Source organism: Ammodytes marinus (assembly GCF_949987685.1).
Source record: "Ammodytes marinus genome assembly, chromosome: 20".
Lineage (NCBI taxonomy): Eukaryota > Metazoa > Chordata > Actinopteri > Uranoscopiformes > Ammodytidae > Ammodytes > Ammodytes marinus.
In genome coordinates, this window is record NC_137224.1 from 6,293,933 (window position 1) to 6,318,945 (window position 25,013).

General features: G+C 43.6%; 1 protein-coding gene across 5 annotated transcripts in view; it reads right to left on the reverse strand.

The window, feature by feature from the left end:
* The window catches only part of camk2g1 (calcium/calmodulin-dependent protein kinase (CaM kinase) II gamma 1), a 37,786-nt gene extending 13,445 nt beyond the window's left edge, over window positions 1–24,341 (reverse strand). For 3 of the 5 annotated variants that reach the window (XM_080049432.1, XM_080049431.1, XM_080049429.1), the window contains exons 1-15: window positions 24,156–24,341; window positions 21,872–21,966; window positions 14,940–14,999; window positions 11,779–11,833; window positions 11,561–11,626; window positions 9,649–9,721; window positions 8,258–8,360; window positions 7,656–7,739; window positions 7,214–7,308; window positions 6,552–6,674; window positions 6,329–6,412; window positions 5,230–5,272; window positions 4,409–4,471; window positions 1,631–1,671; window positions 366–449 (exon numbers count right to left, since the gene is read on the reverse strand). In XM_080049432.1, coding sequence (XP_079905558.1) covers window positions 366–449; window positions 1,631–1,671; window positions 4,409–4,471; window positions 5,230–5,272; window positions 6,329–6,412; window positions 6,552–6,674; window positions 7,214–7,308; window positions 7,656–7,739; window positions 8,258–8,360; window positions 9,649–9,721; window positions 11,561–11,626; window positions 11,779–11,833; window positions 14,940–14,999; window positions 21,872–21,966; window positions 24,156–24,220 — 1,134 coding nt within the window. In that variant the 5' untranslated portion in view covers window positions 24,221–24,341. The remainder of the gene's footprint in view (window positions 1–365; window positions 450–1,630; window positions 1,672–4,408; window positions 4,472–5,229; window positions 5,273–6,328; window positions 6,413–6,551; window positions 6,675–7,213; window positions 7,309–7,655; window positions 7,740–8,257; window positions 8,361–9,648; window positions 9,722–11,560; window positions 11,627–11,778; window positions 11,834–14,939; window positions 15,000–21,871; window positions 21,967–24,155) is intronic. The other 2 variants (XM_080049433.1, XM_080049430.1) reach the window with 1 other exon arrangement.
* Between the last annotated feature and the right edge of the window lie 672 nt (window positions 24,342–25,013).

Consider the following 25,013-nt stretch of genomic DNA (forward strand, 5'->3'; position numbering starts at 1 on the left):
AAGCAGGACTCTACAGGTCTTTGCTGCCACTTTACTTATAGCATATAACCCTAAAGACAAGTTCATGCTCCTTAGAAATCCGAAAAAGGTGCACATGTGATCCAGAGTAATAATAATTTTTTAATAATGTATCTGAATTGCTTGATTTAGATTCGATTTCAGGGACAAATGTGCACCTTTGGGGGGGGGGGGGGGTACTATGGCCAGAGGATGTGTGTTACGGTGCAACATCTCCTGGATGGTTTATGACTGATGAAAAGCATGGATGGATGGATGAGGCGCAACGGACTTCTATGCGACTACTGCGGCTGGGGACGGGGTGGGGTTAAGAGGCGGGACTGATAAACTGCGGCGGACTACTGTACCATCTGGGCGTTGGTTGCCATGTTGGTGTCTTTCATGGCATTGATGGCGCTCACTATACTGTTCTTAGTGTTGTTGGTGGAAGGCTTGGGACGATAAACGCAGACAACCAAAGCGGGACGCACACACACACACACACACACACACACACAGATGCATTAGAATTACACGCCTTTTAAAGGGAATGGGTGGGAGTGGGGGGGCTAATGTTTGTTGACGCTCCCAGGTTGTTGAGAGCTAACAAGCTAAATGAGAGGGTGAGTGCCACAGAATGGCCCCTAGATCATCCTTTTTACTGCCTCACTAACTCTCTATGCCTCCGCCACTTAACTGCACAGAGAGACCCCTGGGGGCAAGGGGGGGAACGGGAGGGAGGGAGGCAGGACGCAGGAGGCAGGAGGAGGAGAGAGAGATGCTTTATAGCGGTAGAGAATGACAGAGAGACTGCTCGGAATAAGAGCAGCAAACCTTGGACTGAGAACTACTCGAGGTGAAAGAATAAACATAAAAGAAGAAATTACTACCGTAATTATAGGTAACCTGAGCTAGAAATAAAACAGCAGTTAAAGCCACTGTAAACCCACATTTTCAAAGTCCTTCTATGTCATTTGGGGATTTATTCGCATGATAGTAGGCATCTGAAAAGAGTTAGGCAAATGTCCAAATTAAAGATGTTGTCATTTAAGTTTGATAGACTTCAGAGAAATTCAGTTAAGATGAGGCGGGCTATGCTCTGGTTCTTATGACACAATTATTTTGAACCAATAACGGCAGTTCTCTGCCCGAACGTTCTATAAAAAAAATGACCATGCCATGGAGACTGTTTGATACGGGCACACAGTCCTGTCAAAGACAGTCCAGACAGTAGAAAAACTGTCCGATTATATTTATGAACATTTATTCTAAATCAGGTTTTTGAGACACCCAACTTTGATTTTTACTATTTTAGACCAGGTTTTCATGGGCTTTAAGAAGAGTGTCTCAAACTTGGAAATGGTAAAAACAGGCCACAGAGGGTTGCGAAACCCTGAGGTAGAGTATAATCGCCTATTTGAATCAATGGGAAATTTGAGAAAACCCTGAAAAATGTCCTTCGCACTATGTGAAAAAGATAATGCTAGACCTAAGGGGAGAAAGCGAGCTTGAGAGAGATACTGAGTCACAGAAAAAGGTACCGAGGTAAAAAAAACGGGGTCAGCTTATAAAAGGACAGACGAGACATACTGTCGTCAAACAATAGAGCAAAGAGATGACCTGACAACCTTACCTTTGCAGAATCCGACTTCTTGTTCAGTAAACTTTTGCATGCTGTGAAAAAAATAGGACAAGATAGTGAGAGAAACGGGTAGAAAAATACATTTTACTGTTGACGACAGCATCCATGACCATCCATTGCCATTTTTTAAGGTTTTGTACAAATCCGCAATTTGAGCAAAAACCTGGATCTAAAATTTCTCGAATCTATGAAACCCGAATACCTGAGCCTTTTTTTTTAAACAAAGTAGGTGTAAATATTGCCAGAGAATTACATGCATTTATTGGATTTCATGGCCATTTATTTCCTTTGGCCGTACGAGTTGCAACACTCTGCAAAACTCATTCAGCAACATAATCCATTCATTGCCTTCTGGGGATAACAGAGAAACCTGAGAGCAAAGTAACTTCCTCAATCCATTTCCTGTTTGGAAGACCCTAGCAGATCTTTGAGAGTGATGGTCAGGCTCAAACGACCGCCCAGGACTAAACAGGGGGATGAGCTAGGTTAATGTAAACCATCGATTTCCTTTAAGGGCCCCGGTCACTTCTCAGTCTAAAGCTCTATTAGCCGTCTGTTGCTTCCTTTTTACTCATTTTGTACGGACACAAACAAATTCTTATCTTGCGTGTCTTACCTTCCAATAAGAAATGGGAGAGTGACAAAGCGGAGGGGAGAGGGGAGGGTTGAAAGAGAGGGCTTAGTATTTCAATACAAAAGAATGCAGATAAGTGTCAAGTCATGCTCCTTAATCTTGACTCCTGCGTCGTTATGCGGTGTCTATTTTTTTGACCTGGCCATGCAGTGTTTGAGAAAATAATACATTTAAAACAAGGACATTTTCTTTACACTACCAGGCAAAGGAGAGCTGAACTACTCTTCATTTGGCTACGTCTAATACCAAAAAGCCGTCAGGATGCCAATTGTGACAGCATGGGATCAACATGTTCATATGCTCTCCAAAAGACATCCTTCCCTCCTGCTCCTCAAGGGAATGATTGACAAATTTCACATGGCAGGGTCGATAAAGTCAAGATGACCCAAAGCAAGAGCGCTGCTCCACTCGAGCCACATACAAGCTCGGTGATAAACTAGGAAGGATGGAATTGGAAAGCATCTGAAGTAGTATCTCTCGAGAGAATTTGACATGATATATAACACCCACATGCTAAAGGCAGCAAGCCAAACACTATTTTAGAATCAGAAAAAAAATGCTTCAAAAAAAGCACACTTTTACTTTTATGCCATTAAAAAAGAAAAGAAAAGCCTGGAGCATGAGCAAGCCTTGCACTAAGCCACACTTTACAGGGATGTGCAAGGAAGCAGTTGTAATAAGAACGGGCCAGAGTTTTTTGTAGTGATGAGTAACATCATCAAAGGACCAAAAGCCACAACAACAAATACACAAATTAATACATTTTAAAAAGCGTCGGCTGGAGAATAAAAAAGGATGAGAGTCGAGGAGTCCCGTCTGGAGTGATGACGTCACATAACGATATTGACAGAAACTTACAATACAGGAAACTTGGTCCAGTCTCAGTGAGGACGCCCGCACTCGGTGGGCTCCATCTGACAGTCACACCATCACAAACACCCCAGGAGCTCAGCGCAACACTCACACACACATTCCTGCAGTAACACCTGCTTCCCCATAGGTTTCTCTACTTTAAAGTTTATACCTTTATCCTACCTACAGACTGATCCTAGTCACCTATGGCTTTATTATTACAGTGTAGAGCAAAGATGATTCTCACGTCTGATAAGGTGACAGAAAATCCAATCTGCTCTACACTGCCTATCTGTAATCAATCCAGGAGCCACCATCGGAATCGCCGACCTTTACCTTCCCGCCCTCCACCCCATGTCGGATCAGAGCGAGGCCTGATTTTAGTACTTTGAAAACACGGGAATCCATCTTGGTGAACTAAGTGATGAAATATGTCACTGGGTATTTCAAAAAACATGGTGGCAGGTTTGCTTCCTTTATGGAGACTTGTTTTGAAAGTACTAAAACAGAGCTCAGGAGGGGGAGACGAGACCATGAGACGTGAGATGCCTTTTACCTCCAGGGATTGTTCTGGAAGGCTGCTCAAACGGTGATGGTTTCAACAGTTGGCTCCGTCAGCAGCACTCCCATCCGTCTCGAGTCTAAACGTCTCCCCCAAAGCTCCTATACATCCGCCCTACACACTCCCTCCCTCCCTCCCAACCAAACCCAGGTCGGTCAATGGCAGCACGCCAACCCAGCTCTTGCCGGCCCCCTGCAGTGTCAGTTCCCGCCCCCAAGACACAGGCCCCTCCTCATCCCCCAGCGTATGGGGTATAGCTGGAAGTAAGGATGGAGCTTGTGTGTGTGTGACGACATTAAACTCATTTGGGAGATGAAATGTGTGTTACAAAGTCTAGGCTGAGTGGGTGGTGAGGTGTAAACGTAATACGTTAAAAAGTTAAATTACTTTATTGGTCAATGGCTGACATTGAAAAGCACTTTGGAGTGCAGGTTGAAATGAATCGATTACCATTATGTGATGCTGATGTGCATTACTGTATGCCTGAAATGTGAAATCTTTGCAGTACAGCGAAGACAACACATCCTAAATTAATTAAATGTGTGCAAGTATGCATGTACGTCTTTGAGTGTGTACGTGTGAATGTCGATGAAAGTGTTGGCAGAGGCTGCATGCAGGAGTGAGAGGGTGGTAATGGGGTCACAACCCTCTACTTTTAAACCAAAGGTAGTGTAAGTGTGTGTGTGGAGAGGAAGTGGATGGGCGTGTCTCTTGGACGTACCTTCCTGAGCCAGTGAGGCCGTGGAGGAGGCGGCAGCAGCAGAGTTGGTATGCTGCCGGCCCACTATTGGACAGAAATGCTAGAGTTTTAGGCAGGTCTATCTCTTCACACTGTTCAATCGTGGGCCTAGAAGGCTACAGGGTGTGCTGGCTGCAGCCCAGACGCATCACAAAGTCTTGATGGAAATGGGCTCCAGCGAAAGATGTTGCACCCCTGTGGTTTGCTAGGCCCAGGGTTGAAATCATTAGCCATCGACTGGCCCCTCTTACTTAGAAGCTGAGAACAAGCCTTCAACGAAAACAAGTCATTCTCAGTAGACTGGGATAAAAATAGAATTTTAACAGTCACCTGTTTCTAAACACCATACTTGGCCCCCCAACATAAAAATCCCTTTATAAAATAGTCTAGGCTTCCCTCTCTCAAACATGCAAACGCTCCGTGGACAGCAGAAAAGAGGGACACGCACACACACACCCACACACACAAACACACAGGGAGAAATATATTAGCATGGACAAGGACGTAACTGGCGCCCACATGTAATCTGGTACATGATCATAGTTATCCCTTATTATAAATACATAATTTCTACAATAGCTTAAATTAACATGTTTTTAAAATCAGCTTGAAAGTAAACTTCTGTTCGCACACAAATACATATTGTTATTTTGAGGATGAGTGGGTGACTGTGTGAGTGTTGTATGTGTGTGTTTGTGTGATGGTGAGGGGTTAAAAGAGGTGCAGAGGACTCTATCCACGCTCCTTCCGCCTCTCCCAGTGCATGTGCAGCGTGGGAGGCCGCGGGCCAAGAGCACACCCACCTGAGAAGTTTCTGGACACCAGCATGGTGGTGAGAATGGCTCCCTGGAGGAGGAGAGAAGGAAGGAGGAGGTATAATGAGTGCAAGGAGATGCCGTTTTATTTAACAGCCTGATTTCAGTTTTTCTTCTGGTCTTACTGCTCTGAATTCATTTCGAAGGCGATAATAACATTTTATTCTTTCGAGGTATTTCTCTTTAACAGCAGTGCCTTTATTACAGTACAGTTCTTTTTAACATCTAAATCCAGTCGAGGTACCGCTGTTCGTTTGGTCTCTGTCAAATGCATCGTACCAAGAGGGGAAATGCACCATTAACAGTCTTCACATCTCAGAGTCCTTTAATATATTCCTTTATGCAAATGGTTTAAATGAGGTGGGGAGAAGAGAGAAAAGAAAAAAAGCTCTGCTACTTGATCCATTAGTTTGCATGTATGGATGTGAATGCAAACTGCAGCAACTACAGCTGCGTATCTTTTGAAATGGTTCGAAACAACTCTACTCCCGTTACGATAACCATTCTTCTATGCAACAAGAAACTATTCTGTAGCAATATCTGTTTGTTACCTTATATTGCAAAGTAGAAATGTATATACTGTACATAGATAAAATATTTTTTACAAAAGCAGCTGAGGCCATTTGAAAGCCTTTCAAATAAATGTTCCAGTTTAAGATTAACATATCAAATAACTGACAAGAAAATTCCTCATTTTCACACTCAACATTACAGCGCCAAAAGAAATACTGAAAATTGCTATACAGTCCCAACAGCAGCATATGCTAGAAAATGTAATATTTCAATACACAGGATTACACTTAATCTGTAATTATTTAACTATATAAAAGGGCAGCTGGTCGACTAAAAAGGACAACGCTCACATAGAAACAAAATGTCACTGCAACATATACACCAAAGGACCGCACAGAGTCTGAACACGTTTATGTTCAACACACAACTATGATAGAGAGGAATGGTGGACAGTTGATGATAAGTGAAATAAGTTTCACTTGTCAACAAAAAATATATAGATAGACAAGAGAAAGGGGTGATTCAGCTCATAATCAAGAAAGGACAGGAGAAAAAAAAAAATCCGGATGCGTACCTTGAGTTTTCGGCGAGCGTTGAACTTGCGGAGGCACTCCACAGTTTCCTGTCTGTGCATCATGGACGCCACTGTGGAGCGGTGCTGCAGGAGGAACCGAACAAAGAATTAAAAACATCACAAAACTCTGTGTGTTGGTTTTCATCTGCGAGTCATTATAGCTATTTGAAGGCTTTGTGATATAGCATTTTGTTCTAGGTAGTGTTTGTGAGCGAATACTTACGCAGATCCATGGGTGTTTGAGGGCCTGGTCAGAAGTGATCCTCTTGGCTGGGTTAATGGTCAACATCTGGTTGATCAGGTTCTTGGCCTCTGGAGTGACCGTGTCCCACTCTGGGGACGGGAACTGAGACCAATGAAAGACAAAGTTATAGTGACAGTTGGAAAAGGGGAGGGAGGTGAAACGGAATTGGAAAACAATGACATTTTTCTTCAAGGACTGATTAAAGTTTTGCCCCTGAAAGTTTCTGGCTTTTTCCACACCATCTGTGCAGCAGGTCTCGAGTTTTATTCCTCATGATGAGACAGATATAATAACGAAAAACAGAACACCTTTTGGGATCTGTAGACCATTTTTAAATTGAGAGTTAATTTCCTGCAAACAGGCAGACTGAGATTCCTACACTCTCTATCGAAACTGCAATGTGACTGGATTATACAGAGACAGTGAAAGAAGGATACCCCTTCTCTGATTCTCTCTCTTGCTCTCTCTCTCTCTCACACACACACACACACACACACCTCTGCAATGCGTCAGGGAGGCCCTGATAGGATCAATAGCTTTGGACCAGCTCTCAATTGGACACTATTAAACATTCAAAAACTGCTTAGCAAACCTCTGCACTGCACCCGTCGCACCTAACACACAATCACACGCACACTTACATCGTATGCCCCAGCTTTGATCTGCTGATAGAGTTTGTGTTGATCCTCATCCCAGAAAGGAGGATATCCAACTAACAAGATATACAGAATAACACCTGAAAGAAAAAATAATATATTAAATATATACATAAATACCATAAAATGCAACCATGACATTAAATTAAATATTTTTGTTGTAATTTCAGTATGGGAGAATATGGTCATCTCTAAACCTCTCTTTCATAGAGATACGCTTAATCTAAGGATACATTTTTCTGTTATCTGCTATGTATTAAGAAAACACTGCCTCAGCTTTATAATGAACCTATTTCATTTCAGAAATCCACCTCCAAATTGGTAATTCATAAGGATGCCATATTGGTTATTTTGACCAAAAACAAAACGTGTCCAGAGTCTGGCTGCAACAGGTTTTATTGCCCAAAAGTTGATGCTCAAGACTCACCACAAGCCCATATGTCCACCGGCTTGCCGTAGGGGTCCTTTCGCAGGACTTCAGGGGACAGATAGCCAGGGGTGCCCGCGAACCCTGTCGACACACACACACAAACACACACCAGAGGACACAATTAAGTGATGCCTTTTATTAAAATTCTGATGCAGGCTATTTCCGTGCAGTAATGTGAATGCCTCAGATGGCAGCGACCTGTTGGACTCCAATGCAAGGCCAGATTATGACAGTGTAGAGTCACAAGCAAATACCCGTTAATCATCTCGTCCTCGCCCGAGAGTCAGCCAAATGCTAGCCGCTCGGCTTTTAGCCAAGACACAATGGCCCAAGCATGAACTGGAAGAATTTCTGTGAGCCTCTTACAGCAGCGCCAGCACAAATATTCTTGGGCTTCCAAGTGGGCAGATGGATGTGTACGTGTATATACAGTACGCATATACACAGAGCTACTGGTATGAATGAGGGCCTGTTCAGCAGCGATTTGCATGTTTAAGCACATAAACCATCGAGGGCTAAACACCCAGATGGAATAACAGATCAGGTGATTGGTGCAGCACATTTGATATGTGTGTGTGTCACTGTTTTTGTTTTCTTACCGAACCAAGCCTGCTGCTCTCCCTGCACTTCAATAGCAAGGCCAAAGTCTGCCAGCTTCACTGCAGCTCCCTTCATCTTACTGGCCAACAACAGGTTCTCAGGCTGAGAGAGAGAGACACGCACACACAGTCAGTCACACACACATGGTGAAGCATAATGTCGGATAACGGATCAAGACAGTGAAAGACATAATAGTGACAGGCACTCTTCAAGTGAAGCTCGCTTTCTTAGAACATATTCACATTTGATGTATTCAAAACAGCTCGTGTGGGGGTGGGGTGAAGGTGTGAGAAAGCAATGGAAAAGACGGAGGATGCAGAAAGAGAGAGAGGGAGAAAAGAGGATGGGTGGTTGAGAATCTCCACAACGCCTTACATGGGCATGGGTTCGTAGCCATAGAAACCACTCGGGAGTCATTTAGGCAGCGCTGCAGACTGCATGCTAAAAGGAAAGTGTACTTAGCGAGAGGCAGCGTGTGTGTGGCAGCGTTCTACATGGCCCTTGTTTGGGCAGTAGGACATAAATGGTCGCAGTAAAAGCCCACTCAGGATAAAAGGCCAACAAATCAGACCGCTGGCGCTCCAGGTAATAGCGTTATTCTCCCGATAGCGAGCGCACGCACACAACCACATACAAACACACAGGAGACGCCCACACGTGCCTGAGATGCTTTTCTCCACACTTTGCGGTCTCTTTTTAAAAAAAAGGTACAATTCAATACTCATTATTTTCCATCCTGCCAGAGATTATCATCATTACATTAAACTGGGTTAAGTAGAAAAACTGGAGATGGCACAGAACACAAAGCTCTCTTCCTCTACTCTTTGCATTTGAGCCTATCAGCAATTTGAGACAATTTCAAGCCCCTCCCCCGCTGCTTCATGGGTGGTGTGATGTCACATGTGTTGTCCTGGCAACTCATAAGGTTTATCTATGCCTTCACCTCCCCTCTCTTATAATAGATCCCCCCCCCACCCCCCCACCCACCCCAACAGTACGTTGTGCGTGTGTGTGTATGCGCTGTTTGAGTCCTTGTCTTTTCCTTGCCATAGGTGAGAGGCGCAACCCTCCATGTGACCATGACTCGCCATCTCTGTGCTCGACATGAACACGCATGCATTTGTGTACACACGTACACACACACACACACACACAAGCTGACAGATCTGAGAGCAGATAGAGGGCAATTTCATTGCATGGGAGAAGGGCGCAGGGGAAACATAAAAAAGGGGATAAAAGCAGAATTGCAGAGGAAAAAGAGAGAGTGAGATAGAGAAATCAAGAGCCATCTGTGTGTTGCCATGGCCACGAGCAGAGGTGTGTGTGTGTGTGGGTGTGTGTGTGTGTAGATGTGAGTGTGCGGTTGTCACGACAACGGGCAGCCACTCACCTTGAGGTCTCTGTGCACAATATCATGCTGGTGGATATGATTGACACTCTCCAAGATCTGACTAATGCAGTGGCTACGGGGAGAGAGAGGAAAGGGACAAACAGACAGAGACGTGTCGGTCACTTCACTTCATTACAAACATCATCACATGAACTAGATAGAGTGTGGAGGACGGTCTGGTTAGAACACTAGTGCATTTCATTCAGGAAGAAGAAGCTGATGCCATATTGTTTATTTACCTTTTAAATGTTGTTTTCTGTTATTGTAAGGTTTTTGCTCGTCTCTTTTCGGTAATGTTTTGAATGGAGTTATTGCGATACAAAAAATAATAATAATCAGACTTGCTACAACAATAAAGTAAAATCTTATCCTTTATGATTAATAACAAAGTATTGCCATATGAAAAAAATAAACCTTTAAAAACCTAGGATATTGTGAAGGTGAAACCATTAGCAGATCGAGAGAAATAGAAATGATTTTTTTGGTTTATTCGTTGAAGTCATGTTATTAAAGTGGAAATGCCAAACAGCACTTTGTCACAGCTCCCAAAATGTGAATATTAGGCTAATTGTTTTGGTTTAAAATCATTGTGAATCAAATGTCTTTTGGTTCTGGACTGTAGTTTATGCGTAGAAAAGCATAATCAATATGGCCTATGGGAAATAGTAATGTTTTTTCAATGGTCTGACATTCAATAAACCGGAAAATAATCTGATTAATCCATATTGAAAATAATTGTTTCTTTTCTGCCTCAAAGCACAATACCATCTTAGATTTGAATCCAAGAAAGGTTAAACGTAAGGCTAAGTTGCTTAACAAACATTTACTGTATGATCATAATTTTTTTTAGAGACATAATCGGGGCGCTGTAGTTTAAACAATCAATACTAAGCAACATGTGTGGGAGGCCTTACACATCACAGTCCATACATCTTTATGCCATTGGCAATTTCAATAACGGGGGCAGGTTTTTTATTCTGCTGCTATTCATATCATTATGTCTGGTTGGCTCCTCTAGGGTAAAATGTTCATTTCGACCAGTAACCAACCCCCTTATTAATGTCCCATGCACAGTGGTGTCAGGCTCCAAGAACACAATGTTAAAGACTTGTGTTCATGTCCCGTCTCATGAAAAGGTTAATGGGTCAAATGTCAGGCCTAGATACAGAGAGAGGCTGTGGGTCAATCCATGTGGCTTAGGCTGTGCGCGTGCGTGTGTGCGTGTCCTTGCGTTTGTGTGTTTCCAAATCCCCCCATTCACGTGTCTATGAAGACACAGAGACCCCCTAATCCAATTGTACAACAGACTTCATAAGCTGTACAACCCACAGCCTTAGGATGATAGATCCTTAGAATGAGGAACAGTCTTAAATGTCACAATGTCAACAACAATTCCAGAAAATATTGTAAAATTCCCCAATATACAGTTTCACAGAAGCCAAGGTGACGTCTGCAAATGTCTTGTTTTTGTCTAATCAACAGCCCGAACACAAAGAACAATCAATCACATCACAGTAGTGAAAAGCAGATCATCTTAAGATTTGAGAAGCTTGAACAAGCCATTTCTCGGCAGCATTAACCGGATCAAAAATGGCCGTGATTTTATTTACTGTTGATTGTTTCAGAGGATGGGTGGAGATGTGGACAAAGAGAGACCAGATACGGTGTATATCGATGTTCCTGTTGACTGGGGGGGGGGGGGGGGATTTGCTGACAAGAAACGAGCAAAGCAATTATATCCACCACTGTGTTCGCAGCACTAATAAAATGAGAGCGAGTTTTCATATGTTTAATCGGATTTCACTCCTATGTTTGCAGCAGTGTGTGTGTGTGTGTGTGTGTGTGTGTGTGTGTGTGTGTGTGTGTGTGTGTGTGTGTGTGTGTGTGTGCAGTTCTTTGTGGAGATGCTTACCTGGCATCAGCCTCACTGTAGTACTCCCTGGCTACAATGTCTTCAAACAGCTCTCCTCCTGTAACCCTGGGAGACGGAGGGAAGGGAACGACAGAAAGAGAGGAAAGAAAGAAGGAAGGATGCGAGATAGAGGAGTTGTTAGCAGACGCAAACGAACCGCAGTCACACGCATCGATAAAATGTGTGTTTGTGTGTGTGGGTGTGTAGAATATACTCACAGGTCAAAGACAAGGTAATGAAAGCCTTCCTCTGAAATGCTTTCATGGAGTCTCACTGAAAGACAAAGGACAGACAGTGAGACGGATATATAAAGACAGAGTGAAAAGAAGTAAATAATTGCTGCAGTGTTTGCCCATTAAAATTCACTGTAGCTATAAAAATACATGAAACAAAAAATGGAGGAGCAGGATAAATGAATATCAACTACGGCTATGATGTATTGAGTGTCTTCACACCGCAGGGAAATCAAATTGAATCCAGTGGTTAGGCAATCAACTGCTATTTAATGAACACACATTGGATTATTGTAACTGAACGTCAAATGTGTTTTTATTGGGATCAAATTCACGGTAGTTTAAAATAGCCAATAATCCAATCAATTATAATTATCTTCATAACAACCTGTTTTCTACAGTGGTTGTAGCTCGTGTTCTGGCACAACATGAGTCATATTCCATTACGAAGAGTACATGGTGTTTTCAAAGCTTTCATGAAGTTTGATGATGTTCAAAACGCATATGTAACAGCCTTATTATGGCTGTTTCTTCTTTTACCCTTTACTTCTGCAATATTTCAAACGCATCTGCTGTCACAAAAAAAATACTGCAGTCAAACACTCTAAGGGGTTTTTATTTCGTTATATTGATTTATTTGGGGGCATATTTGCCTTTATGTGAAAGTGTACAGTGTAGAGAGGTAGAGGGACAGGTCGAGGGTTTGATGTGTATTTGAATCAGGGCGTGTGGTTATACGGCATGTGTCTTCTTAACCATTAGGTCAGTAGGACAGCCATATACAGTAAAGGGGGATTTTGCGCAAACCAATTTGAACTAGTTACTGATGTATCTGTGTCACATGGAAGCCTGTGCTGAGCTGTTAACTCGTTTGTCAAAATTGAATGGTAATTTTGAACGTCCGATTATAGCAACCTGTACGGACACATTTTTGTGGCAGCTTTGGTTGCCGCCATTTTTTTTAACGGCTTTGGCATAAGAAAGATGACGTTCCCCATTCTTGATTCCAACGTGTACAAAGCTATTGTTCGGTTACCAAGGAATACAACACAAGAGGGACCTATGTGAACGACTGAAAAAAAATGAATTGCAGATGTGGGCAGCGATCGGGCATCTGGGAACCAGGCTAAGGCAATGTTATGTTTACCAGGAAAAAACAAACAGAACATAATGCTTTTCGTAATCTTTCCCGTTTATTCCTAGAGATAAGCGAGCCATTTGCCGAAAAAAAATAAAAATAAATACAGTGGTAATTACGGTAATGAGCTTATATTATGATCAGCATGTTGCGGTAACCACCCTTTAGCCCTTACTGTCAACAGAACAGCACAGCAGCAAGAATGACAAAGCAGGATCCAGGCAGCGGCCTCAGCCAGCAGGCGTTAGGTTAGAGGATATAGTGCCTGAGATACAGCTTAGGTTTAGTGTCAGGGAGCCACGGTTAACGTTATGTAAAATGAATATCAGTTGTATAATAAGATGAAGATGTAGGATGGCCCTGCAGCAAGAAACAAGAGCGACCGACTGCCCTTTCCTCCTCCTCCTCCTTCCCATCTTCTTGCTCTCTCTCTCCATCTGTCTCCTACTCCTCCTGCATTCATCTCTCCATCTGTCTTAGTTTTTTTTCCCGTGCCCTCTTTTGTCCAAAGTTTGAATTCAGACGATGCCAAAATATGTCAAAAAGAGGAGGAAGGGCAAGAGAGAGAGAGAGAGAGAAAGAGAGAGGGCGAGAGCGAGAGAGAAATCTATACAGAGAAAAAGGGAAGAGAACAGGAAAAGTAGGCGAGGGACGATTGAGTGCCTGAGGGACCGACTGAAAACTAGGACATGAGAAAGAGAGGAATAAGGAGAGGAGGGCATTCGGAAAGGTGTCATTGATTTTGCCATATACTCTAACCCCTTTCTGCCCCTTTAAAAACCATCTCCTGTAGACATCTCCATTAGGGCGGCACAAAGCATTTTCATTTCTTTAAATCATCAAAAAGCAATACACTTATTTTTTCCACAATCAACACAGCACACAGAGGGTGTGATGTTAAGACCGGTCAAGAGTAATGAAAGCAAGAGAGTCAAGGACGCAGACGACACGTTGTCACAAACATGTCTGACACGGGAAAAAAAGTCGTTTTCATCTCTCAGCAGAGCGGAGTGACGCGTGTGTGTGTGTGTGTGTGTGTGTTGTCACGTTGTCAGAAAGAGGAAGATAACCTTCCATCACCCCCCGCTGTGACTGGCCTCACTGACTGTGTGTTTTAAGGGCGATAGCGGTGATGCGATGTCCTCTGCATATCTTTTTTGTTTCTGTTCTGTTGTCACGGCAACTGCACAATTGATTTGAACAAATTCTAACCACGCAGGGGCTCGCCGTCCTGTTGCTCTCAGCGTCTCAATAGTAATGCTGAGATACCGGCGGCTGACACACAGTGTTGCCAGCCATCGTTTGAGTCAGTGCCATTTCTTCAGGGTCTCTCTAAATAAAACAGATATTTTAGTATGTTCATGTGTGTACTGACCCACTGATTATGAGTAAGGCTCGTGCCGACTGGTGATCAGATTAACTTAACTATCAAGGATTGAAATAAGATCTAATCTTTACAGGAGATGTTTCAGGGGGCGTGGCAGACGACCTGCACTGACGGTGCAAACCTTTAATCAGAATCACGTTTTAAGTGACTTTACTCCTTAACATAAAACAACCCATTTTTTGTCTGCAAATTCTTTAAAGTATGCAGTGACAATGACATGATAATGGAAATAACAAGTATACCCACTGTTGTCTTTTATGGCCATTCCCCGTTAATTCCATCAGTAAATTAGAAATACAACAGTTTGGTCTGGTAGATCTTGCAAGCTAAGAAGCTATTTTATTAAGCCCCCTTTTCTTTTGCATAGATTAACTAATGCCATATAAGGAATCCATTTGAAAAATATGAACCTCTCTTAAAAGCAAACTACTGTTTCCAAGGTCAGAGATGAACTTTTGATTAACAGCATTTTGGAAACTCTCTCTTACGGGTTCCCAGTATCACCACCACCATAGCATTATACTATTATCTGTTACAATCATCACCAGCATTGATGAACTCCATTAGAGACAGGAACAACTATACAGAACCAAACATTCGGTCCCATTTACACAAACTCACCGATGTTGGGGTGTTTCAGGAGACGGCAGATACGAGCCTCTCTCTCAAGCTTCTGATAGTCTGAGGAGAGAAAAAAGAAATCACAGTTTAGAAAAAAGCCTCAAAGTGTGTCTTTACCTGGTCAGACAATTGTGTTCAGGAGTGGATTCAAACAGCAAAATAATAGGATAAAAAAAAATTAAAAAATTGAAAATTAATTCAGGTTAGGCATGGATTTATGCCTTTTGTTTGTGTGGTGTTCAACGTTCAGGAGTCTATATGTGCTGTAGGGGTCAGAAAAATTAACAACATCTCATAATTCCATTTCATTACAGTATAAAATAATATACTGTATGTAGTATTGGCCCATTTTATGATTATTTCTTTTTTAAATCTATATTTTTTAATATTTTGGCCTTCATTTGATTGAGACAGTAGAGACAGAAAAAGTGGTAAAGAGAGAGATAGGGGAGTGACGTGCAACACAAATCCCCACCTGAATTAAAACAGTGACCGCTGTGGTAACAGTATATGGACCTTAACCACGAAGACCACCGGAAACCACATATGAGCCTATTTAGAAAAACCAATGCACCAGCGTTTGGTTTTTAATTGAGGCTACCATGTCAATTCTCTCTCGCTGTAATGTTGTCGACCAAACAGCCATAGTGCTTTTTCAAGTCAGAATTTTTTCTCTTTCGTTTGACATATTACATTTCCTTAAAACTCACTATTTGGGACACACAAACTCCTGCTATTTGTTATTTAACTTCATTCGACTCATTACAACAATTTTATTTGTTAAATGAATTGGAGGAGCACCAGTCACGAAACAAAACAAAAATCATCATGCAGTTCATTTAGTTATGTAAATCCAAATATTTGAAAAGTACGAGGTAATTTGTGTCACATTAGGATTTGTTATGTGATGAATGCTAAGGCAAATATCACTGGCCATTGCACTAACACATTAGTAATACAAGCTGAGTGGCAGCATGTGCCTCTGAAAGGTAACAATCACAAGGTGCATTAAAGCACTGACCACACACACGTTTGGTTTCATTTAAAAGCTTATTAAATTGTTTATGGAAATTGATGAGGCTGTGTGTGTGTGTGTAGCAATGGTGGGTGCACGTGCTGGCCTGTATGTGTGTTTAAAGGAGTTAGTGTGAAGACCGGTTAGTGTTTGCCCTCCTGGGTGGGAGGGGATGATGCTAGCAGCAAGAACACACAAGCACACACACAAATACATACACTCACTCATGATCAAACAAACATCCGTGTTTGAGGATTTCATGAATCCTGTAGCAGTATGCACGTACATACATGCGTGTGTTTAAAACAAGCCGTCGTGTGTTTACCGCGTGACCTTGTCAAACTACCCCCTCCTATGTCTTCAGGCGCACATGCAGCCCGGGTCAGAGGTCACTTTGGGTAACCGTGGTGACATTTCAGGATGACTCAGTGTGTAGATGTGTGTATTGTGTTATCATTGTGGTGAAGCCAAGTCGTCGCCAGAGCTCCATAGCCATTACAGCACACAGAGGCAGGCTCACAGAAGATTTGCATTCATTTCCCCAGTGCAGCAACGGCCTCAGATAAAAATTCACATGCTGTTGCCCAGCAATCGACTTGCACCTCACCCAACCGTTTTTTTTTTTTTTTTTTTCTACCAATGCAATACAGTATGTGCAGGGGGCATAATATAAGAATACATTAACATAAAAAGCAGCGTCACTTTCTGCATCCCTCTACACCGTCTCCCCTGTCACGCCTACCCTTTCTTCACCTGACTCATTAACTTGTTGCTAATTTGGACTAGTTTGAAAGCTGCAGTCAGGTGGTTTTCTGTCGTCTAGTCTCTAACGCATTGCTACCCTCTCCACATCTACCATAGTCTCCCTTCAAGTATAGATTTCTCTCATCACAGAGAAAGCGAGAAAAATAAGGGAGAGACCTGAACCTCCTACTAATTACACAAGTGACGCAGGACAGACAGACAGAAAGAAGGAGGGAGGATTACATGAAACATCCATTTGCTTAGAAGAGGATCACAGCTTCCCTGTATGTGTGTGTGTGTGTGTTTGCGTGCGTGTGTGTGTGTGTGAGAGAGAGAGTATGTGTGTCTGAGTGAGTGAGTACGTGTACTTTGTGTACAGCCGTCTACCCTGGTGCAGTGTCACTGCAGCACTCACTAATTCATTCAATCTCCTTATTTGTTGGTGCGAGAGTGTGTGGTAGAAGAAGACAGGAAAGAGAGGGCTGGAGGGTAATTACTGGCACTTCCTGCTGCTCTCTAATTGGCCATCTGCTTTGCCATGGGGCGGGCCCACAGCCATCTTACATCAGCTGAGGGAGGATGGAGAGGGCCCGACATGCATGCACGTAACACGTAACACATAACACACACACACGCGCACGCATAACCCCTTGCCACACATACAAAGCTGACAGACCAACAGAAGACTTGAGAATGCAGTTCAGTCTGTTTTTCAGTTGACTTAACATTCAAACTGTAAGGACACTGGGACACATTGACACAATCAAACTCTGCACCCCTTGTTTTGACCAAAGCATCTAGATATTGTTGGGCGACAGTATTTTTGGGGCAAGTCTAACTGTTTTCAAAAAAGGTAATAAAGAAGATCTATCCCACAAATGGAATACATACTGATAACAATGCAATACTTAGCTTTTCGTATCTTTTCTGCTTAACTGTTACAAGAAACCGTTCAATGCAGATTTAATTTGAAAGATTTTAAGAAGTGGTGGCTCATAGTTCTAAAACCGCCTATTGGCATCATAAAACTCTTAAAGCTGGGGTATGTGATTTCTGATGGTCAAAGTTAACATGAGCTGTACACGTCGACCAATCAGAGCGAAGCTCTGATTCTCTGTTCTTATTGGCTGTTGGGACTGTCCATTCACTTTGGCACAACTTTGTTGGTGTAGAGCGTGTCAGGGAGGGACCATAGGGGAGGACCAAAGAGAACAAGTGGAGCGGTTGAGGTATTTGGATACGAATCTCTATCCCAACTGCCATTTTCTCCCCAAATCCTCCACCCCAGCTTTAATGATGAATTTAAATATAGAATTTTCCGAGAGTGCCACACAAAATGTTTCAAATGTAACAGGCTAATTGGAAGAATGGAAGACACGATAATATTGCAAAACGTTCGTCTACATTATATTGGTATAATTTGTTAGCTGCATCTTCACCTGGGTAAAAAAAAGGGAGAATCAGAAACATGATTGTTTCACCGTGGGATGAAAAGGGCACAAGCATCTGCCATTGCGGTTGCCACGGTAACCAGTACACACCAAAAGCACTCCATCAGCTTTCCCTCTAGAGTTACATTTGGATCGATGGCAGGAAGCGCTCTGGACGATAATTGGGACTGAATTTTGTTTCACTTCATTATTCAGTTGGACGTCGTGATCTTGTTTTTCAAATTTCTGTTTCACGCCCACTTCCAGTTGGTACGGTAGTGGTTGCTAGGAAAAGCTAATTTTACATAGCCTGGAAATCCAGACCCATATCTAGAACGATAGAGGGTCTGGCCACTATCTATAGACCTTTCCAACTCGAGGGGCGGCACCTACGCGTGCATTTCAAATGCCACTGCACGCAATTTGATAGCACTACGACCAATCAGAGCAATGAACAAGGTGACATATTAAGCCCCGTACCTTAAGCGAACAGCGGATTAACTGTTAAATTAAATTTTTGCCATGGTTGGTCGGCAAAACAGAACATTCCTCTTACTTGCTAATGAAAGATTTGAGTGCCGTCTTCCAAATCGCTAAGTGTCGAGGCGAAAGCCGTCTCAAGCTCGAACAACATACCCACAGCCATCTCTGTTTACCATCACGGCTTCGGCGGCGCACTGACGTCATCCGGTTCGTCCGCCCCAGAGCACCATACATAGAGCTCTGGCCCGCCCATATCAGGAAGAACGATTTGATTGGTAGCTCAGGATTTCTTGACATATTAAATGAGCTTCAATGGAGAGTGTCCAGACCAGAAGGCGCAGCAAATTTAATTTGCCAGCGCCTAGCGGCAGGTCTGGATTTCCAGGTTAAATTTAACATTCTTCAAGGGATGAAATAAATATGCTGATTCAACACCCCCTAACCAAACTTTCAAATTCAAATATTCTGCAGAATAGAAATGTTTTTCATAGACAATGAGTCTGTTGGATCCACCACTCTGAACGCCATTATTGGTGCCATGTATCTTTCAACATATTTCATGGATGTAGCCATGTACAAAAATGACATCCCCCCATTCTTAATCCCAATCTACAAGCTCCAATTGGTCGACTGCTTTCCCAATTGTGAAAATAGGCATCAATGAGCAGCACAACATCAGACCTGTTCAAATGACTGAACAAATTGGAGATGTGGTGGGCGGTGATTCAGAGGTCTGGAACCAGCCTACACTCGTGAGGGGGCCGAATGCTGAATCCCAATGGTCTACCATTAATAATAATGAGAGACTTTGGCTATGGGGGGTTTAGCAGGGAACCAAGTGAAGTGGATATTTGGGACATTGTTGAGCAATAAATAATGGTTACGTCTGAATTAATTGCCATGGGACAATCACACAGTATAGAAAGGGTATTAGGTTGGTGCACTACAGTGGACAGGGTATCTCACTTCATCACTCACCCCTTTCTGCGTTGCTGCAGACAATGCAGCAGCCGTCCACTTTTCACAGTAACTTCACTCATTAACAAACGAATAAAACGAGGCCATTCATTTTGCACAATGAAACGTGTATCATGGCACCATTTGTGCACTGCCACGTAAAAAAATATATGATGATACAGCCTTTCGGCCTCGACCATCATTTATTGATTTTATTTTACGATGTCTCTCCTCCAGTTTGTTGTTTTGTGGGGCGGTTAAGAATTTATATGCAATATAGCCTTTCCACTCTTCAATCTCTTTTTGGAGTTCAATATATTACATGTTTTTTTTGTAAAATTTAAAAAAGGGGATACATCTTGGTCTTTGGGTGATTTGAATTAATCAAACGGATTTTCTGATTATATGAAACCCAGAAAACCTGCTACCCTAATCAATCAAGAGTCAAACCATTACTAACTAAATAACATTAAAATGTGCTTGGGTTTATGTGTGCATGTATTTTGTTCCCTGCTGCCCACTCCCATCCCGCCCTGCGAGTGAGCAGCACTGTAGGCTGGACTATCCCACAGTCACCTACCTACATCCATCCCTTACATCCGGCCCAGCCCAGCCTTGCTTCCTTCCTTCCTTCCTTCTTTCGTTTCCTTCCTTCCTTCCTTTCCCTCCCTCCCTTTTCCCCTCCCCCCTCCTCAGATTACTGCAGTGTTTACCAGAGCTTTAAGAGACTTACCCACCAGGCCACGCGTGAGGTCACACTCGCCCCATCGGGCTAAAAAAAACCAACCCAAATCCTACCAGGCAAGCTGCCTCCTCACGCACTGGCTGCCTGTGTGTATGTGTGTCTGTGTGTGTGGCGGTTTTTAAGTGCGTGTAGGTGCATGTTCACTCCAACGGGCAGACGGCCTATCGCAACTCTTCGCTTAGCACAAAATCCTCTTCTCCGTTTCCTTCTCTCACTCTAACGTGTCTGGTTCTCTGTCTGATTTCACCTTGCTTCCCTGGTGTGCAGTGTCACCGATCTCATGCAGGACTTTATTGTTCAAAATCTCCTCCTCTTCCTCCTCTCCTGGCTGGCTTTCTTCTGCCCTGGCAGACACATACACAGGGCTACATTGTACTGCCTTGCCTCTGCAAAAAAAGGGCCAACAGTTTTCTGCTGAGCCCTTACTTTTCCTCGGTGGGACATTAATACCACGGAGCTGCCTCTGTGCGGACACTTGATTGCTGGGTTAGAACAATAACGGTATTACAACACACTCACGGATGCCTCACAATACAGACATGCTCTATTAGTGTTCCGCCCTGCTCTCTCCGGCTCTCGCGCACAAATGCCATCAGACACAGACAACAGGGCAAACAGGGAGGCGCCTATGGAATCCACGGGGTCTTAGTGGTTGATGAGATACATTTAGCATAAGTGGATTAGCCTCAATACAAAACCAATCCCCCCTTTGCAGAAAGACAAGAGAGAGGCAATGAGTGAGTGAGAGAGGGGACAGCAGAGAAAGAGAACAAAGGAAGCCAGGTGTGTGTGTGTGTGTGTGTGTGTGTGTGTGTGTGTGTGTGTGTGTGTGTGTGTGTGTGTGTGTGTGTGTGTGTGTGTACGTCGGGAAGGAGCGCAGGCTTAATTTGTCACATACAGAGAAAAAGAGGAAAATCAATTAAGAATTTCAGTCGGAAGCCAAAGGGAGCTTCTGACACAGTGACATGTGCTCCCGTCAACATTACAACATGGCACGCCACACACCAGGCATGGCATGTGCACGTGGGTGTGTGCAGCTATGCAGAGAGACGCACGAGTAACACAATTAAATACAGTAGTAGAATGTTGAGCTACTTGAATACACACACACACACACCACAGCAACAATTATAAAAACATAAACAAGAAATATGTGTCATGTCCTGCCAGTTCTTACTGTGTTATATGTATCTGCCGGTGCTTCTTAGAAATGTGGATCAATTAATTGTACAGCGGTTTGTTTAATGATAGCACAGAGGAGGGATTGAAAGTGTTTCCAATACAGTGTTTGTAAAGGAGGGTTGTAAAAGCAACCAAGAGGTTGCTGATAAGAATTCCGCATCGACGTATGATTGAATGAAAGATTTCCTCTGCTATTGGAAAACTTGGAAGACATAACGGTATTGTTTGAAGTGAACTATTAAAGATTTTGCCAGGGTTTCTTAGTAGATAATACAGAACTTTTACTGTATAACAATAATGCCATCAAATGCAAAAATAGTACCATATATGGCTATATGGCCCACAAACAAAGCAATGGTGAGTGGTGTTACCGTACCTCTTGCAGACAGCTTCTTAGTGTTGATGATTTTTGCGGCATATTCCTGTCCGGATGACTTCTTTACACACCTACGCACCACTGAAAAAGCTCCCCTAAGAAAAAAGAACACACACACAACCAAAAATCAGTTCCATTTCACAAGCTCACTCTCTCGTTCTCATACACAAAGGGTGACATTTAAAGCTGCATCCACTTGTGTGAGGCAGTGGATTATTGTTTTGTATGCTCACAACTTTGCTCTCTCTCTCTCTCACGTGCACACACACACACACACACACACACACACACACACACACACACACACACACACACACACACACACACACACACACTTATTATCATCACAGCCTTAGTGTGTGTACAAACCGAAAAGGTCGGCAACAGTCAAGCAAACCAGCACCAATATAGCAGCAGTGTGTTGATATGAGCTCAGGTCCTGGATTATAAACTGAATGGCAAAGTACTTTTGCTAATATTTGATTGGCACACAATACAATGCAACCTGCAGCCCCCAAAGGAAATTCAATTTGCAACAGCCAGCAGCACCAAGAACAGAATGCGTTTCACACAACTATGGGCAATATTTAATAAATTCACCAGGTAACAACGTCCGGTTAGAAATCTTCTCATGCAGAAAAGGGAAGTGAATATTGCACTATAAAACAACAGAGAGGAGTTTCATATTGACCTAAATTAAAGCTTCATATATTTTTCATCTGCTAGCTGCTGTGGTGATGGCTCAATTTTGAGCATCAGAGAACAAGTAATTATGCATGACTCTCTCATTACCTATATCACAAGACTGTACAAGCTGCAGTATCTGGGGCCCTACTACGCAGTTTTCCTGAGAGAGAGGAGGGCTGTCTGCCTTTTTACTACCCTGGATGATATATGGACGGTTGCTACTTTTTTGCTGCACTGTGCTCCGACCACTCTGCCACTAGTTTCAATTATTTACCAGTAAAAATGAGAGGTGACAGGTGACAGAAGTACAAGTCAGTGCCTTGACATTAATAACCTATGATGGGCAGCGTTAAATGCATTAACAAACAGTTGCAGAAACACAAGCCGAGGTAAGTGGTCAGTCTAACATGGAATTCAGGGGAGAGCAGAATCCACTATGGAAGGATGTGTAGGTGCGTATATCTGTGTAAGTGCACTGGCTGTGCAATCAGTGCTATCGATTACTGTCAATTATCAGGGCAGAGAGTGGAAATGGCAGCTGCAAATTAAGGCCGGTGCATCTTCATGTAGGGCCAGTGTCGCCCTGCAGCCGCTGGTTTAGGTATAACAGGGAGAAAGAGAGAGAGAGAAAAAAAAAGCTTTCGTCGGCCAAGAACAACAGATGCTGCTGATGATGAAACAGAGGAGGCAGTGGCCCGGTTTTTCTTGTCGTCATCAAAATACCGAGAAAACACGTCATTGCCTCTTGCACAGTAAACGTCAAATCGCTGCTATGACTGCCAGTTGCTAGACGATTTACCTCCGTCTGAGAGCCACAACGACAATGCATGCACGCCACTTATTGATAACGTGATGATCGGTCCAGCTGGTGTGCGCAGCGTTACGGGGCATTACGGTGCAAACATAACGCACCGATTAACTTCCTCATTAAGTGATTCAGGGGAACGTCACGTTAACTCAACACACGGTTACACAAATCATCTGCAGCAGCTGCTCGCAGAGGGGGGAATAAAGTGGTCGGCCTAGTTAGCTAGCGACCGCAGCGTCTGGTCCGTGAAGCCTGCACGGAGCTGTCAAAGCCGTGGGCCGGTGAAATGTCACGGGGCTACGTCTCCGGCGTCTCTCGGGGCCCCGCTGGCGGATCCAGCAGACCAGCAAAGACCGGCTAGCAAACACGGAAGGGCTAACAGCTGTTAATGCACCAACCTCTATTTTCATCACCAACAGCGACTAATAAGACGCAACGCTAGCTTGCTGGCTAACTCGGCTAGTTTATCAATATCAGCGTGGTAGCTCTGCTGGCTAGTAACTAAAACGTTAGTGCGCTGCTCTCCGTTACTGCGGGAGCTGCTAGTTAGCCGATAGCAACGGTTATTTAGCATGACTGCACCACGACAATAACACACAGTTGACACATACTGACAAATTATCAGAGCGCTCAACGTGACTAGTGTGAACGCTATTTTGCTTAGCTGTCGCCTGCTAGCTGGCTAACCAGGAATAATGTGAGAGGCGAGGTTGCGGGGGTGGGGGACAAAAAAACGACAAGACAAACACGATGCAACACTGTAAAGGTTTGTTAACGGCTGCTGCTTACTTCCCGAGCTCCTCGTACAGTTGGTACTCGTCGGTGAACCTGGTGCAAGTAACGGTGGCTGCCATGGTTAGAGCCGTGAGCGGGGGAGCCCGAGCCTTGGGGTACGACGGTGGCTTGGCTCTCTCTGGCGTACGGGGTCCGGGAGGAGGGTATAGCCTAGCCTCCAATACTGGAGTACCTTTCTGACAGGCAGGCAAGGCTGAAGAGGATAGAGGCGAGCAGAGACGGAAAAGGAGGGGCTGCTGGGGAGAGGAGGAGGAGTGATGGTGTGTGTGTGTGTGTGTGTGTGTGTGTGTGTGTGAGAGAGAGAGGGAGAGAGAGAGAGAGAGAGAGAGAGAGGGAGAGAGAGAGAGAGAGAGAGAGAGAGAGAGAGCGCGCGTCCGTGTGTGTGTAGTAAAAGGGAGGAATCCTCGCGAGAATTGGCTCGTGTAGCATGAGACCAAGGCCCTGTAGTTCAATAATGTGTGGAGATGGTGTTGAATTATTTGCCTAGTTCAGACTACTTATTAAATCCTCTATTGATGGGGGCAGTTAGATAAATAAATAAATCGGCTACGTGACATATTGTTCTCTGCAATGGCGTACGTGACTGGCTGCAAAAACAGCTCTGGGCATCCAGTTCTTTCTTGTCTCATCCTATAACTTCAAAAAAGAAATGCACAGCAACACCACAGCAGCATTTTTACTGCACTGGTTGGGATACACCCAACCCTGCCTGGGTCACACCTCACTGCAGCAGAGAGGCAAAACTGTGACACACACAACAACAAACACACACACACACATAGGCATACACTTGCATAAATAGCCTACATGCACATCCAGACACACATTCCAGGAATCAATATTGATAAATGT